The sequence below is a fragment of the Taudactylus pleione genome, unplaced genomic scaffold (assembly GCF_031769625.1).
Source record: "Taudactylus pleione unplaced genomic scaffold, aTauple2 ptg001334l, whole genome shotgun sequence".
In the NCBI taxonomy this organism is placed as follows: domain Eukaryota; kingdom Metazoa; phylum Chordata; class Amphibia; order Anura; family Myobatrachidae; genus Taudactylus; species Taudactylus pleione.
In genome coordinates, this window is record NW_028285734.1 from 193,569 (window position 1) to 205,674 (window position 12,106).

At 44.8% G+C, this 12,106-nt stretch overlaps 1 protein-coding gene across 1 annotated transcript in view; it reads right to left on the reverse strand.

Moving 5' to 3' along the window:
- Positions 1-489: 489 nt before the first annotated feature.
- IGSF21 (immunoglobin superfamily member 21) overlaps positions 490-12,106 on the reverse strand; it is a 666,639-nt gene continuing 655,022 nt past the window's right edge. The window contains exons 9-10 of the mRNA XM_088463203.1: positions 3,885-3,923; positions 490-732 (exon numbers count right to left, since the gene is read on the reverse strand). Coding sequence (XP_088319329.1) covers positions 656-732; positions 3,885-3,923 — 116 coding nt within the window. The 3' untranslated portion in view covers positions 490-655. The remainder of the gene's footprint in view (positions 733-3,884; positions 3,924-12,106) is intronic.

Below are 12,106 nucleotides of genomic sequence, written 5' to 3' on the forward strand. Positions count from 1 at the left end.
TCGGGTTTTACGCACTGTAATACCCGCATGTTGAACCTGGCGGCTAATTGGACCTGCTCCTTAAATTCCACATTCATCTATATAAATTCCTCAACACTGTGACCAAAATTTTCATATTTATTTTTGATAATTTCCAAGGACGCTTCCTATTAAGTACGTACTGCGAGCCGCAGCCATGGTGAACCCAAGTGCGTTTTTTTCTTGAATAAAAGGTGCCGGTACTCGTCTAAGGTTACGTATTGTTACAAGATTTACAGCAGCTTCCATACTTAAAAATCCCTGATCGTCCCCATAATAATGTGCTTATAATGATGCATGTATCACTGAGGTCTGAGCACCTATTATAATCTTCCAGTGACTGTGATATGCACTGCGCCAGGCCAGTCTCCAGCCAATCAGCGATGCACAAATGCGACAAAATCCGCCTCTCTACACAACAAACGTGGACAGCCGGCTGCCTGACCAGCACCATACATAACAAAACTCATCGAGGAGGAAAGATTTTGTTTTTAATTTATCAGCTCAAGGAAAAGCTAAAACACAGACAGAAACCAACCGATAACAAGACTGGAGCTAGTATAGAAAATAAAAACTGGTTGACGTAAGTGTTATGCATTGTGGAGTCCGTGTGAGGCGTGAGGCAAGCGTCCTATTCTCACGTGAGTTCCAGGATCACTGTCAGAAGAATGAGCACCAAGATGAGTCTGGAATGGCTGTACATGTGTCCAGAACCTGGGGGGAGAAGATAAAAGGACGGGTAGAAGAGGGAAAACAATGGCACCTGTCCTGCATGTGACTCCCAGACATTTGGCTGCTGTGAAGGACCAATGCCTCAGCCAGCAGTCAATGGGAGTGCAAGGTTTAATAGAGACAACATTTATTAAATGGAATGAAAGCACCTTTCATCTTCAGCCCTTAAGATTTCGCCCACATGGGGGTCTTTGGGCCTTGATTGCTGTAGCGACGGAATATTAATGTAGCCTTATGCTAATGCGGTGCCATAATGTGCGCACGAATTGGAAATATTAAACATCCCTTTCATGACGACAGGTGTGAATGCGGAATTTACACTTCTAGACGGAATAACAATTCCGAGTATTACATTTCTTTCATTCCGCATGTGTCGGATTCCAGCATGTAATTGATGTGGTAAAATCCTCACAAATTATGTTACTGTGATGAATATTTTAATTGCTGTAATTTTCTAAAGTTTCTCACAAGTGCAGTTAGGAAGAGAATCGCCAGATTCATCGCAGACAGCTTCTTTTTACTAAGGACATAAAACTGTTTCTCGTTTCCCCAGCAGCTGTCACGTTCTCACCAGGACGCTGCACTCAGCCGCGGTTATCCCTCCCTGCGACACTACGTACTGGGACCCCAAATCTGTTACAGCTAATAGTTATACACACCTATCGCCCCTTCTAGACTTACACTGTAACAGATTTATTGGTGCTCTGGCTTCCAGGTTACTGCGCTGGCTATAATCCTGCTAAATGTAGAGCTGCTCGGGTCCCCCTGTACTAGCAGCAGGCCATATATCATGGATTTCCTTTGGTTGGGTCAGCACTGATGGCACCAAATGTTTCCTATTGGGGAATCCTAAAACCATGTCTTTGGTTGGGATGTTGGCGCACACGGGAATCTGACAGGTGGTGAGGGAGGGCAGGGGACGCACACGGCAATCAGAGGTGGTGAGGGAGGGCAGGGGGCGCACACGGGAATCTGACAGGTGGTGAGGGAGGGCATGGGGCGCACACGGGAATCTGACAGGTGGTGAGGGAGGGCATGGGGCGCACACGGGAATCAGAGGTGCTGAGGGAGGGCAGGGGGCGCACACGGGAATCTGACAGGTGGTGAGGGAGGGCAGGCGGCACATGGGAATCTGACAGGTGGTGAGGGAGGGCAGGGGGCGCACACGGGAATCTGACAGGTGGTGAGGGAGAGCATGGGGCGCACACGGGAATCAGAGGTGCTGAGGGAGGGCAGGGGGCGCACGCGGGAATCTGACAGGTGGTGAGGGAGGGCAGGCGGCACATGGGAATCTGACAGGTGGGGAGGGAGGGCAGGGGGCGCACACTGAAATCTGACAGGTGGTGAGGGAGGGCAGGGGGTGCACACGGGAATCTGACAGGTGGTGAGGGAGGCCAGGGGGATAACACAGGAATCTGACAGGTGGTGAGGGAGGGCGGGGGGCGCACAGGGGAATCTAACAGGTGGTGAGGGAGGGCAGGGGGCACACGGGAATCTGACAGGTGGTGAGGGAGGGCAGGGGGCGCACAGGGGAAACTGACAGGTGGTGAGGGAGGACAGGGGGCACACACTGACAGGTGGTGTGGGAGGGCAGGGGGCACAAGGGAATCTGACTGGCGGTGAGGGAGGGCAGGGGGCACGCACGGGAACCTGACTGGCGGTGAGAGAGGGCAGGGGGCGCGCACGGGAATCTGACTTGTGGTGAGGGAGGGTAGGGGGCGCGCACGGGAATCTGAGAGGTGATGAGGGAGGGCAGGGGGCGCGCACGGGAATCTGACTTGTGGTGAGGGAGGGTAGGGGGCGCGCACTAGAATCTGAGAGGTGGTGAGGGAGGGCAGGGGGCACACACGGGAATCTGACAGGTGGTGAGGGAGGGCAGGGAGCGCACACGGGAATCTGGCAGAGGTGCTGAGGGAGATCTGCCTTCTGCCTGTTGTAGACATTATACTGCTCGCAGCCTGCTCTCTCCTACGTCACTGCCCGCAGCCTGCTCTCCCCCATGTCACTGCCCGCAGCCTGCTCTCCCCTATGTCACTGCCCGCAGCCTGCTCTCCCCCACGTCACTGCCCGCAGCCTGCTCTTCCCTACGTCACTGCCCGCAGCCTGCTCTCTCCTACGTCACTGCCCGCAGGCTGCGTGCTCTCCCCTACGTCACTGCCCGCAGCCTGCTCTCCCCTACGTCACTGCCCGCAGCCTGCTCTCCCCTACGTCACTGCCCGCAGCCTGCTCTCCCCTACGTCACTGCCCGCAGCGTGTCTGCTCTCCCCTACGTCACTGCCCGCAGCCTGCTCTCCCCTACGTCACTGCCCGCAGCGTGTCTGCTCTCCCCTATGTCACTGCCCGCAGCCTGCTCTACCCCATGTCACTGCCCGCAGCCTGCTCTCCCCCATGTCACTGCCCGCAGCCTGCTCTCCCCTACGTCACTGCCCGCAGCCTGCTCTCCCCCATGTCACTGCCCGCAGCCTGCTCTCCCCCATGTCACTGCCAGCAACCTGCTCACCCCTACGTCACTGCCCGCAGCCTGCTCTCCCCCATGTCACTGCCCGCAGCCTGCTCTCCCCCATGTCACTGCCCGCAGTCTGCTCTCCCCCCTGTCACTGCCCGCAGTCTGCTCTCCCCCCTGTCACTGCCCGCAGCCTCCTCTCACCATGTCACTGCCCGCAGCCTGCTCTCACCATGTCACTGCCCGCAGCATGCCTGCTCTCCCCTACGTCACTGCCGCAGCCTGCCTGCTCTCCCCCATGTCACTGCCCGCAGCCTGCCTGCTCTCCCCATGTCACTGCCCGCAGCCTGCCTGCTCTCCCCCATGTCACTGCCCGCAGCGCGCTCTCCCCCATGCCCGAGTGACTGGGGAGGGTATCTCTCCCGGCCCTGTGTATTAGCTGTGTCACTGCCTGGCAGTATGATATACGCAGCCCTTTGTATGCTACATTACTCCGCGTGTTATCTCCCATACAATGTATCTGGGAAAGCAGTCTGATCTATTTTCTTGCTTCCGTTGCTAATAGAAATAGTCGTTAATTTATTTCTGGACTTTAAAAATCCCATATAACAATGTAACTCGCTGTGATCTATTTTTGCTTCCACTGGAGTCGCACTTGCTGATTTACTTTCTGGTCTAGGTCTTAACTCACCGTTAGAATCCTCTGTTCCCCTCGGAATATTGGGATTTTCTATGAGGAAACAGAGACTTTGTTAGAGGCTGTAAGAATGTGTTTACCTCCCCCCCCTTCCCGTCCATCATACAAAGTAACAATGAGGATTCATCTCTACATAATCTGCATTTATACTTTAAGGGCTCAATCCAGTTACCCACAATTTACTTGCGGGTGCAACTAACTGTGGCTATGAGGTCTATTCAGCAAGAGTGATGATGTTACCCAGAATATTATCGGGCAACATCGTCACGATATTTTATTAATTATGATAAGATATGGAAGCTATTCAGCAATATTTTGTGCAGGGACAGCGGTTGCGGTAACACGCTGTCCCTGCGATGTCACAGAAACCATTGTTATCGGAATTCCGAGATCAATCCCTTCTGTTTGTTCCCTGCGCAGTCATGTGCTCGGGAACAGTCTCCGTCCTGGCTTCCCGGTGACCGCGGAGGGGTAAGTACAGCTCCAGCCTCCCGAACTGATTGATCTGTGTATACAGACTTTATACTAGCCTGTATACATGTATATTTATGTGCTTTTATATGTAACACAGGGGCGTATCTAAAATGAATGCAGGGTGTGCGGTGCACACGGGCCCACCGTGTCCTCAGGGCCCCCACACCGCACACTCTGCAGAGTAGAGTCCTTTAGTATAGTGTAGTGTGTTGTAGTGTTCTGTAGTGTAAGTGTAATGTAGTGTCGTGAAGTGCAGTGTAGTGTATGTACTGTAGTTCAGTGTTCTGTAGAGTAATGTAGTGTTCTATAGTGCAATGTTCTGCAGTGTCATGTAGTGTTCTATAGTGTAATGTTCTGCAGTGTCATGTAGTGTTCTATAGAGTAGTGTTCTATAGTGTAAAGTTCTGCAGTGTCATGTAGTGTTCTATAGTGTAATGTTCTGCAGTGTCATGTAGTGTTCTATAGTGTAATGTTCTGCAGTGTCATGTAGTGTTCTATAGTGTAATGTTCTGCAGTGTCATGTAGTGTTCTATAGTGTAATGTTCTGCAGCGTCATGTGGTGTTCTATAGTGTAATGTTCTGCAGTGTCATGTAGTGTTCTATAGAGTAGTGTTCTGCAGTGTCATGTAGTGTTCTATAGTGTAGTGTTCTATAGTGTAATGTTCTGCAGCGTCATGTGGTGTTCTATAGTGTAATGTTCTGCAGTGTCATGTAGAGTTCTACAGTGTAATGGTCTGCAGTGTCATGTAGTGTTCTATAGAGTAGTGTTCTATAGTGTAAAGTTCTGCAGTGTTATGTAGTGTTCTATAGTGTAATGTTCTGCAGTGTCATGTAGTGTTCTATAGTGTAATGTTCTGCAGTGTTATGTAGTGTTCTATAGTGTAATGTTCTGTAGTGTTATGTAGTGTTCTATAGTGTAAAGTTCTGCAGTGTTATGTAGTGTTCTATAGTGTAATGTTCTGCAGTGTTATGTAGTGTTCTATAGTGTAATGTTCTGCAGTGTCATGTAGTGTTCTATAGTGTAATGTTCTGCAGTGTCATGTAGTGTTCTATAGTGTAATGTTCTGCAGTGTCATGTAGTGTTCTATAGTGTAATGTTCTGCAGTGTCATGTAGTGTTCTACAGTGTAATGTTCTGCAGTGTCATGTAGTGTTCTATAGTGTAGTGTTCTATAGTGTCATGTAGTGTTCTATAGTGTAATGTTCTGCAGTGTCATGTAGTGTTCTATAGTGTAATGTTCTGCAGCGTCATGTGGTGTTCTATAGTGTAATGTTCTGCAGTGTCATGTAGTGTTCTATAGAGTAGTGTTCTGCAGTGTCATGTGGTGTTCTATAGTGTAGTGTTCTATAGTGTAATGTTCTGCAGCATCATGTGGTGTTCTATAGTGTAATGTTCTGCAGTGTCATGTAGAGTTCTACAGTGTAATGGTCTGCAGTGTCATGTAGTGTTCTATAGTGTAATGTTCTGCAGTGTCATGTAGTGTTCTATAGTGTAGTGTTCTGCAGTGTCATGTAGTGTTCTATAGTGTAATGTTCTGCAGTGTTATGTAGTGTTCTATAGTGTAGTGTTCTGCAGTGTTATGTAGTGTTCTATAGTGTAGTGTTCTGCAGTGTTGTAGTGTTGTATAGTGTAATGTTCTGCAGTGTTATGTAGTGTTCTATAGTGTAATGTTCTATAGTGTAGTGTTCTATAGTGTAGTTTTCTATAGTGTAATGTTCTGCAGTGTTATGTAGTGTTCTATAGTGTAAAGTTCTGCAGTGTTATGTAGTGTTCTATAGTGTAATGTTCTGCAGTGTTATGTAGTGTTCTATAGTGTAATGTTCTGCAGTGTCATGTAGTGTTCTATAGTGTAATGTTCTGCAGTGTCATGTGGTGTTCTATAGTGTAATGTTCTGCAGTGTCATGTAGTGTTCTATAGTGTAGTGTTCTGCAGTGTCATGTAGTGTTCTATAGTGTAATGTTCTGCAGTGTTATGTAGTGTTCTATAGTGTAGTGTTCTGCAGTGTTATGTAGTGTTCTATAGTGTAGTGTTCTGCAGTGTTATGTAGTGTTCTATAGTGTAATGTTCTGCAGTGTTATGTAGTGTTCTATAGTGTAATGTTCTGCAGTGTCATGTAGTGTTCAATAGTGTAGTGTTCTGCAGTGTTATGTAGTGTTCTATAGTGTGGTGTTCTGTAGTATAGTGTTCTGCAGTGTCATGTGGTGTTCTGTAGTGTAGTGTTCTGCAGTGTCATGTGGGGTTCTGTAGTGTAGTGTTCTGCAGCGACATGTGGTGTTCTGTAGTTTTTTGCAGTGTCATGTGGTGTTCAGTAGTGTTCTATAGTGTAGTGTTCTGCAGTGTTATGTAGTGTTCTATAGTGTGGTGTTCTGTAGTATAGTGTTCTGAGGTGTCATGTGATGTTCTGTAGTGTAGTGTTCTGCAGTGTCATGTGGTGTTCTGTAGTGTAGTGTTCTGCAGCGTCATGTGGTGTTCTGTAGTGTAGTGTTCTGCAGTGTCATGTGGTGTTCTGTAGTGTAGTGTTCAGCAGTGTCATGTGGTGTTCTGTAGTGTGTTTTGCAATGTCATGTGGTTTCTGTAGTATAGTGTTCTGCAGTGTCATGTGGTGTTCTGTAGTGTAATGTAGTGTTCTATAGTGTGGTGTTCTGTAGTATAGTGTTCTGCAGTGTCATGTGGTGTTCTGTAGTATAGTGTTCTGCAGTGTTATGTAGTGTTCTATAGTGTGGTGTTCTGCAGTGTTATGTAGTGTTCTATAGTGTGGTGTTCTGCAGTGTTATGTAGTGTTCTATAGTGTAATGTTCTGCAGTGTCATGTAGTGTTCAATAGTGTAGTGTTCTGCAGTGTTATGTAGTGTTCTATAGTGTGGTGTTCTGCAGTGTCATGTGGTGTTCTGTAGTGTAGTGTTCTGCAGTGTCATGTGGGGTTCTGTAGTGTAGTGTTCTGCAGCGACATGTGGTGTTCTGTAGTTTTTTGCAGTATCATGTGGTGTTCAGTAGTGTTCTATAGTGTAGAGTTCTGCAGTGTTATGTAGTGTTCTATAGTGTAGTGTTCTACAGTGTTATGTAGTGTTCTATAGTGTAATGTTCTGCAGTGTTATGTAGTGTTCTATAGTGTAATGTTCTGCAGTGTCATGTAGTGTTCAATAGTGTAGTGTTCTGCAGTGTTATGTAGTGTTCTATAGTGTTGTGTTCTGTAGTGTCATGTGGTGTTCTGCAGTGTCATGTGGTGTTCTGTAGTGTAATGTAGTGTTTTATAGTGTGGTGTTCTGTAGTATAGTGTTCTGCAGTGTCATGTGGTGTTCTGTAGTATAGTGTTCTGCAGTGTTATGTAGTGTTCTATAGTGTAATGTTCTGCATAGTCATGTAGTGTTCTATAGTGTAGTGTTCTGCAGTGTCATGTAGTGTTCTGAAGAGTCATGTAGTGTTCTATAGTGTAGTGTTCTGCAGTGTTATGTAGTGTTCTATAGTGTAATGTTCTGCAGTGTTATGTAGTGTTCTATAGTGTAATGTTCTGCAGTGTCATGTAGTGTTCTATAGTGTAGTGTTCTGCAGTGTTATGTAGTGTTCTATAGTGTAATGTTCTGCAGTGTTATGTATTGTTCTTTAGTGTAATGTTCTGCAGTGTCATGTAGTGTTCTATAGTGTAGTGTTCTGCAGTGTTATGTAGTGTTCTATAGTGTGGTGTTCTGCAGTGTAATGTGGTGTTCTGTAGTGTAGAGTTCTGCAGTGTCATGTGGGGTTCTGTAGTGTAGTGTTCTGCAGCGTCATGTGGTGTTCTGGAGTTTCTTGCAGTGTCATGTGGTGTTCTGTAGTGTTCTATAGTGTAGTGTTCTGCAGTGTTCTATAGTGTGGTGTTCTGTAGTATAGTGTTCTGCGGTGTCATGTGATGTTCTGTAGTGTAGTGTTCTGCAGTGTCATGTGGTGTTCTGTAGTGTAGTGTTCTGCAGCGTCATGTGGTGTTCTGTAGTGTTCTGCAGTGTCATGTGGTGTTCTGTAGTGTTCTATAGTGTAGTGTTCTGCAGTGTTCTCTAGTGTGGTGTTTTGTAGAATAATGTTCTGCAGTGTCATGAGGTGTTCTGTAGTGTAGTGTTCTGCAGTGTCATGTGGTGTTCTGTAGTGTGTTTTGCAATGTCATGTGGTGTTCTGTAGTATAGTGTTCTGCAGTGTCATGTGGTGTTCTGTAGTATAGTGTTCTGCAGTGTTCTATAGTGTAATGTTCTGCAGTGTTATGTAGTGTTCTATAGTGTAATGTTCTGCAGTGTCATAGAGTGTTCTATAGTGTAATGTTCTGCAGTGTCATGTAGTGTTCTATAGTGTAATGTTCTATAGTGCAGTGTTCTGCAGTGTTATTTAGTGTTCTATAGTGTAATGTTCTGCAGTGTTATTTAGTGTTCTATAGTGTAGTGTTCTGCAGTGTTATGTAGTGTTCTATAGTGTAATGTTCTGCAGTGTTATTTAGTGTTCTATAGTGTAGTATTCTGCAGTGTTATGTAGTGTAATGTTCTGCAGTGTTATGTAGTGTTCTATAGTGTAATGTTCTGCAGTGTTATGTAGTGTTCTATAGTGTAATGTTCTGCAGTGTTATGTAGTGTTCTATAGTGTGGTGTTCTGCAGTGTCATGTAGTGTTCTGCAGTGTCATGTGGGGTTCTGTAGTGTAGTGTTCTGCAGTGTTATGTAGTGTTCTATAGTGTAATGTTCTGCAGTGTTATGTAGTGTTCTATAGTGTAATGTTCTGCAGTGTCATGTAGTGTTCTATAGTGTAGTGTTCTGCAGTGTTATGTAGTGTTCTCTAGTGTGGTGTTCTGTAGAATAATGTTCTGCAGTGTCATGTGGTGTTCTGTAGTGTAGTGTTCTGCAGTGTCATGTGGTGTTCTGCAGTGTTATGTAGTGTTCTATAGTGTAATGTTCTGCAGTGTCATGTAGTGTTCTATAGTGTAGTGTTCTGCAGTGTTATGTAGTGTTCTCTAGTGTGGTGTTCTGTAGAATAATGTTCTGCAGTGTCTTTTGGTGTTCTGTAGTGTAGTGTTCTGCAGTGTCATGTGGTGTTCTGCAGTGTTATGTAGTGTTCTATAGTGTAATGTTCTGCAGTGTCATGTAGTGTTCTATAGTGTAGTGTTCTGCAGTGTTATGTAGTGTTCTCTAGTGTGGTGTTCTGTAGAATAATGTTCTGCAGTGTTATGTGGTGTTCTGTAGTGTAGTGTTCTGCAGTGTCATTTGGTGTTCTGTAATGTGTTTTGCAATGTCATGTGGTGTTCTGTAGTATAGTGTACTGCAGTGTCATGTGGTGTTCTGTAGTATAGTGTACTGCAGTGTCATGTGGTGTTCTGTAGTGTAATGTAGTGTTCTATAGTGTGGTGTTCTGTAGTATAGTGTTCTGCAGTGTCATGTGGTGTTCTATAGTATAGTGTTCTGCAGTGTCATGTAGTGTTCTATAGTGTAATGTTCTGCAGTGTCATGTAGTGTTCTATAGTGTAATGTTCTGCAGTGTTATGTAGTGTTCTATAGTGTAATGTTCTGCAGTGTTATGTAGTGTTCTATAGTGTATTGTTCTGCAGTGTCATGTAGTGTTCTATAGTGTAATGTTCTGCAATGCCATGTAGTGTTCTATAGTGTAATGTTCTGCAGTGTTATGTAGTGTTCTATAGTGTGGTGTTCTGCAGTGTTATGTAGTGTTCTATAGTGTAATGTTTTGCAGTGTTATGTAGTGTTCTATATTGTAATGTTCTGCAGTGTCATGTAGTGTTCTATAGTGTAATGTTCTGCAGTGTTTTGTAGTGTTCTATAGTGTAATGTTCTGCAGTGTTATGTAATGTTCTGTAGTGTTCTATAGTGTAATGTTCTGCAGTGTCATGAAGTGTTCTATAGTGTAGTGTTCTGCAGTGTTATGTAGTGTTCTATAGTGTAATGTTCTGCAGTGTCATGTAGTGTTCTATAGTGTAATGTTCTGCAATGCCACGTAGTGTTCTATAGTGTAATGTTCTGCAGTGTTATGTAGTGTTGTATAGTGTGGTGTTCTGTAGTGTAGTGTTCTACAGTGTCATGTAGTGTTTTATACTGTAATGTTCTGCAGTGTCATGTAGTGTTCTATAGTGTAATGTTCTGCAGTGTCATGTAGTGTTCTATAGTGTAATGTTCTGCAGTGTTATGTAGTGTTCTAAAGTGTCATGTAGTGTTCTACAGTGTAATGTTCTGCAGTGTCATGTAGTGTTCTATAGTGTAATGTTCTGCAGTGTCATGTAGTGTTCTATAGTGTAATGTTCTGCAGTGTCGTAGTGTTCTATAGTGTAATGTTCTGCAGTGCTATGTAGTGTTCTATAGTCTAATGTTCTGCAGTGTCATGTAGTGTTCTATAGTGTAATGTTCTGTAGTGTTATGTAGTGTTCTATAGTGTAATGTTCTGCAGTGTTATGTAGTGTTTTATAGTGTAATGTTCTGCAGTGTCATGTAGTGTTCTATAGTGCAGTGTTCTGCAGTGTTCTGTAGTTTGGTGTTCTGCAGTGTCATGTGGTGTTCTGTAGTGTAGTGTTCTGCAGTGTCATGTGGTGTTCTGTAGTGTTTTGCAGTGTCATGTGGTGTTCTGTAGTGTTCTATAGTGTAATGTTCTGCAGTGTCATGTAGTATTCTATAGTGTAGTGTTCTGCAGTGTTATGTAGTGTTCTAGTGTGGTGTTCTGTAGTATAGTGTTCTGCGGTGTCATGTGGTGTTCTGTAGTGTAGTGTTCTTTAGTGTCATGTGGTGTTCTGCAGCGTCATGTGGTGTTCTGCAGTGTCATGTGGTGTTCTGTAGTATTCTATAGTGTAGTGTTCTGCAGTGTTATGTAGTGTTCTAGTGTGGTGTTCTGTAGTATAGTGTTCTGCAGTGTCATGTGGTGTTCTGCAGCGTCATGTGGTGTTCTGTAGTGTTCTGCAGTGTCATGTGGTGTTCTGTAGTGTTCTATAGTGTAGTGTTCTGCAGTGTTCTATAGTGTGGTGTTCTGCAGTGTCATGTGGTGTTCTGTAGTGTAGTGTTCTGCAGTGTCATGTGGGGTTCTGTAGTTTAGTGTTCTGCAGCGTCATGTGGTGTTCTGTAGTGTTTTGCAGTGTCATGTGGTGTTCTGTAGTGTTCTATAGTGTAATGTTCTGCAGTGTCATGTAGTATTCTATAGTGTAGTCTTCTGCAGTGTTATGTAGTTTTCTATAGTGTGGTGTTCTGTAGTATAGTGTTCTGCGGTGTCATGTGGTGTTCTATAGTGTAGTGTTCTGCAGTGTCATGTGATGTTCTGTAGTGTAGTGTTCTGCAGCATCATGTGGTGTTCTGTAGTATAGTGTTCTGCAGTGTCATGTGGTGTTCTGTAGTGTAGTGTTCTGTAGTATAGTGTTCTGCAGTGTCATGTGGTGTTCTGTAGTGAGTGTTCTGCAGTGTCATGTGGTGTTCTGTAGTGTGTTTTGCAGTGTCATGTGGTGTTCTGTAGTGTAGTGTTCTGCAGTGTCATGGTGTTTTGTAGTATAGTTTTCTGCAGTGTCATGTGGTGTTCTGTAGTGTAATGTAGTGTTCTATAGTGTGGTGTTCTGTGGTATAGTGTTCTGCAGTGTCATGTGGTGTTCTGTAGTAGTGTTCTGCAGTGTCATGTGGTGTTCTGTAGTGTCATGTGGTGTTTTGTAGTATAGTGTTCTGCAGTGTCATGTGGTGTTCTATAGTGTAATGTTCTGCAGTGTCATGTAGTGTTCTATAGTGTAATGTTCTGCAGTGTCATGTAGTGTTCCGT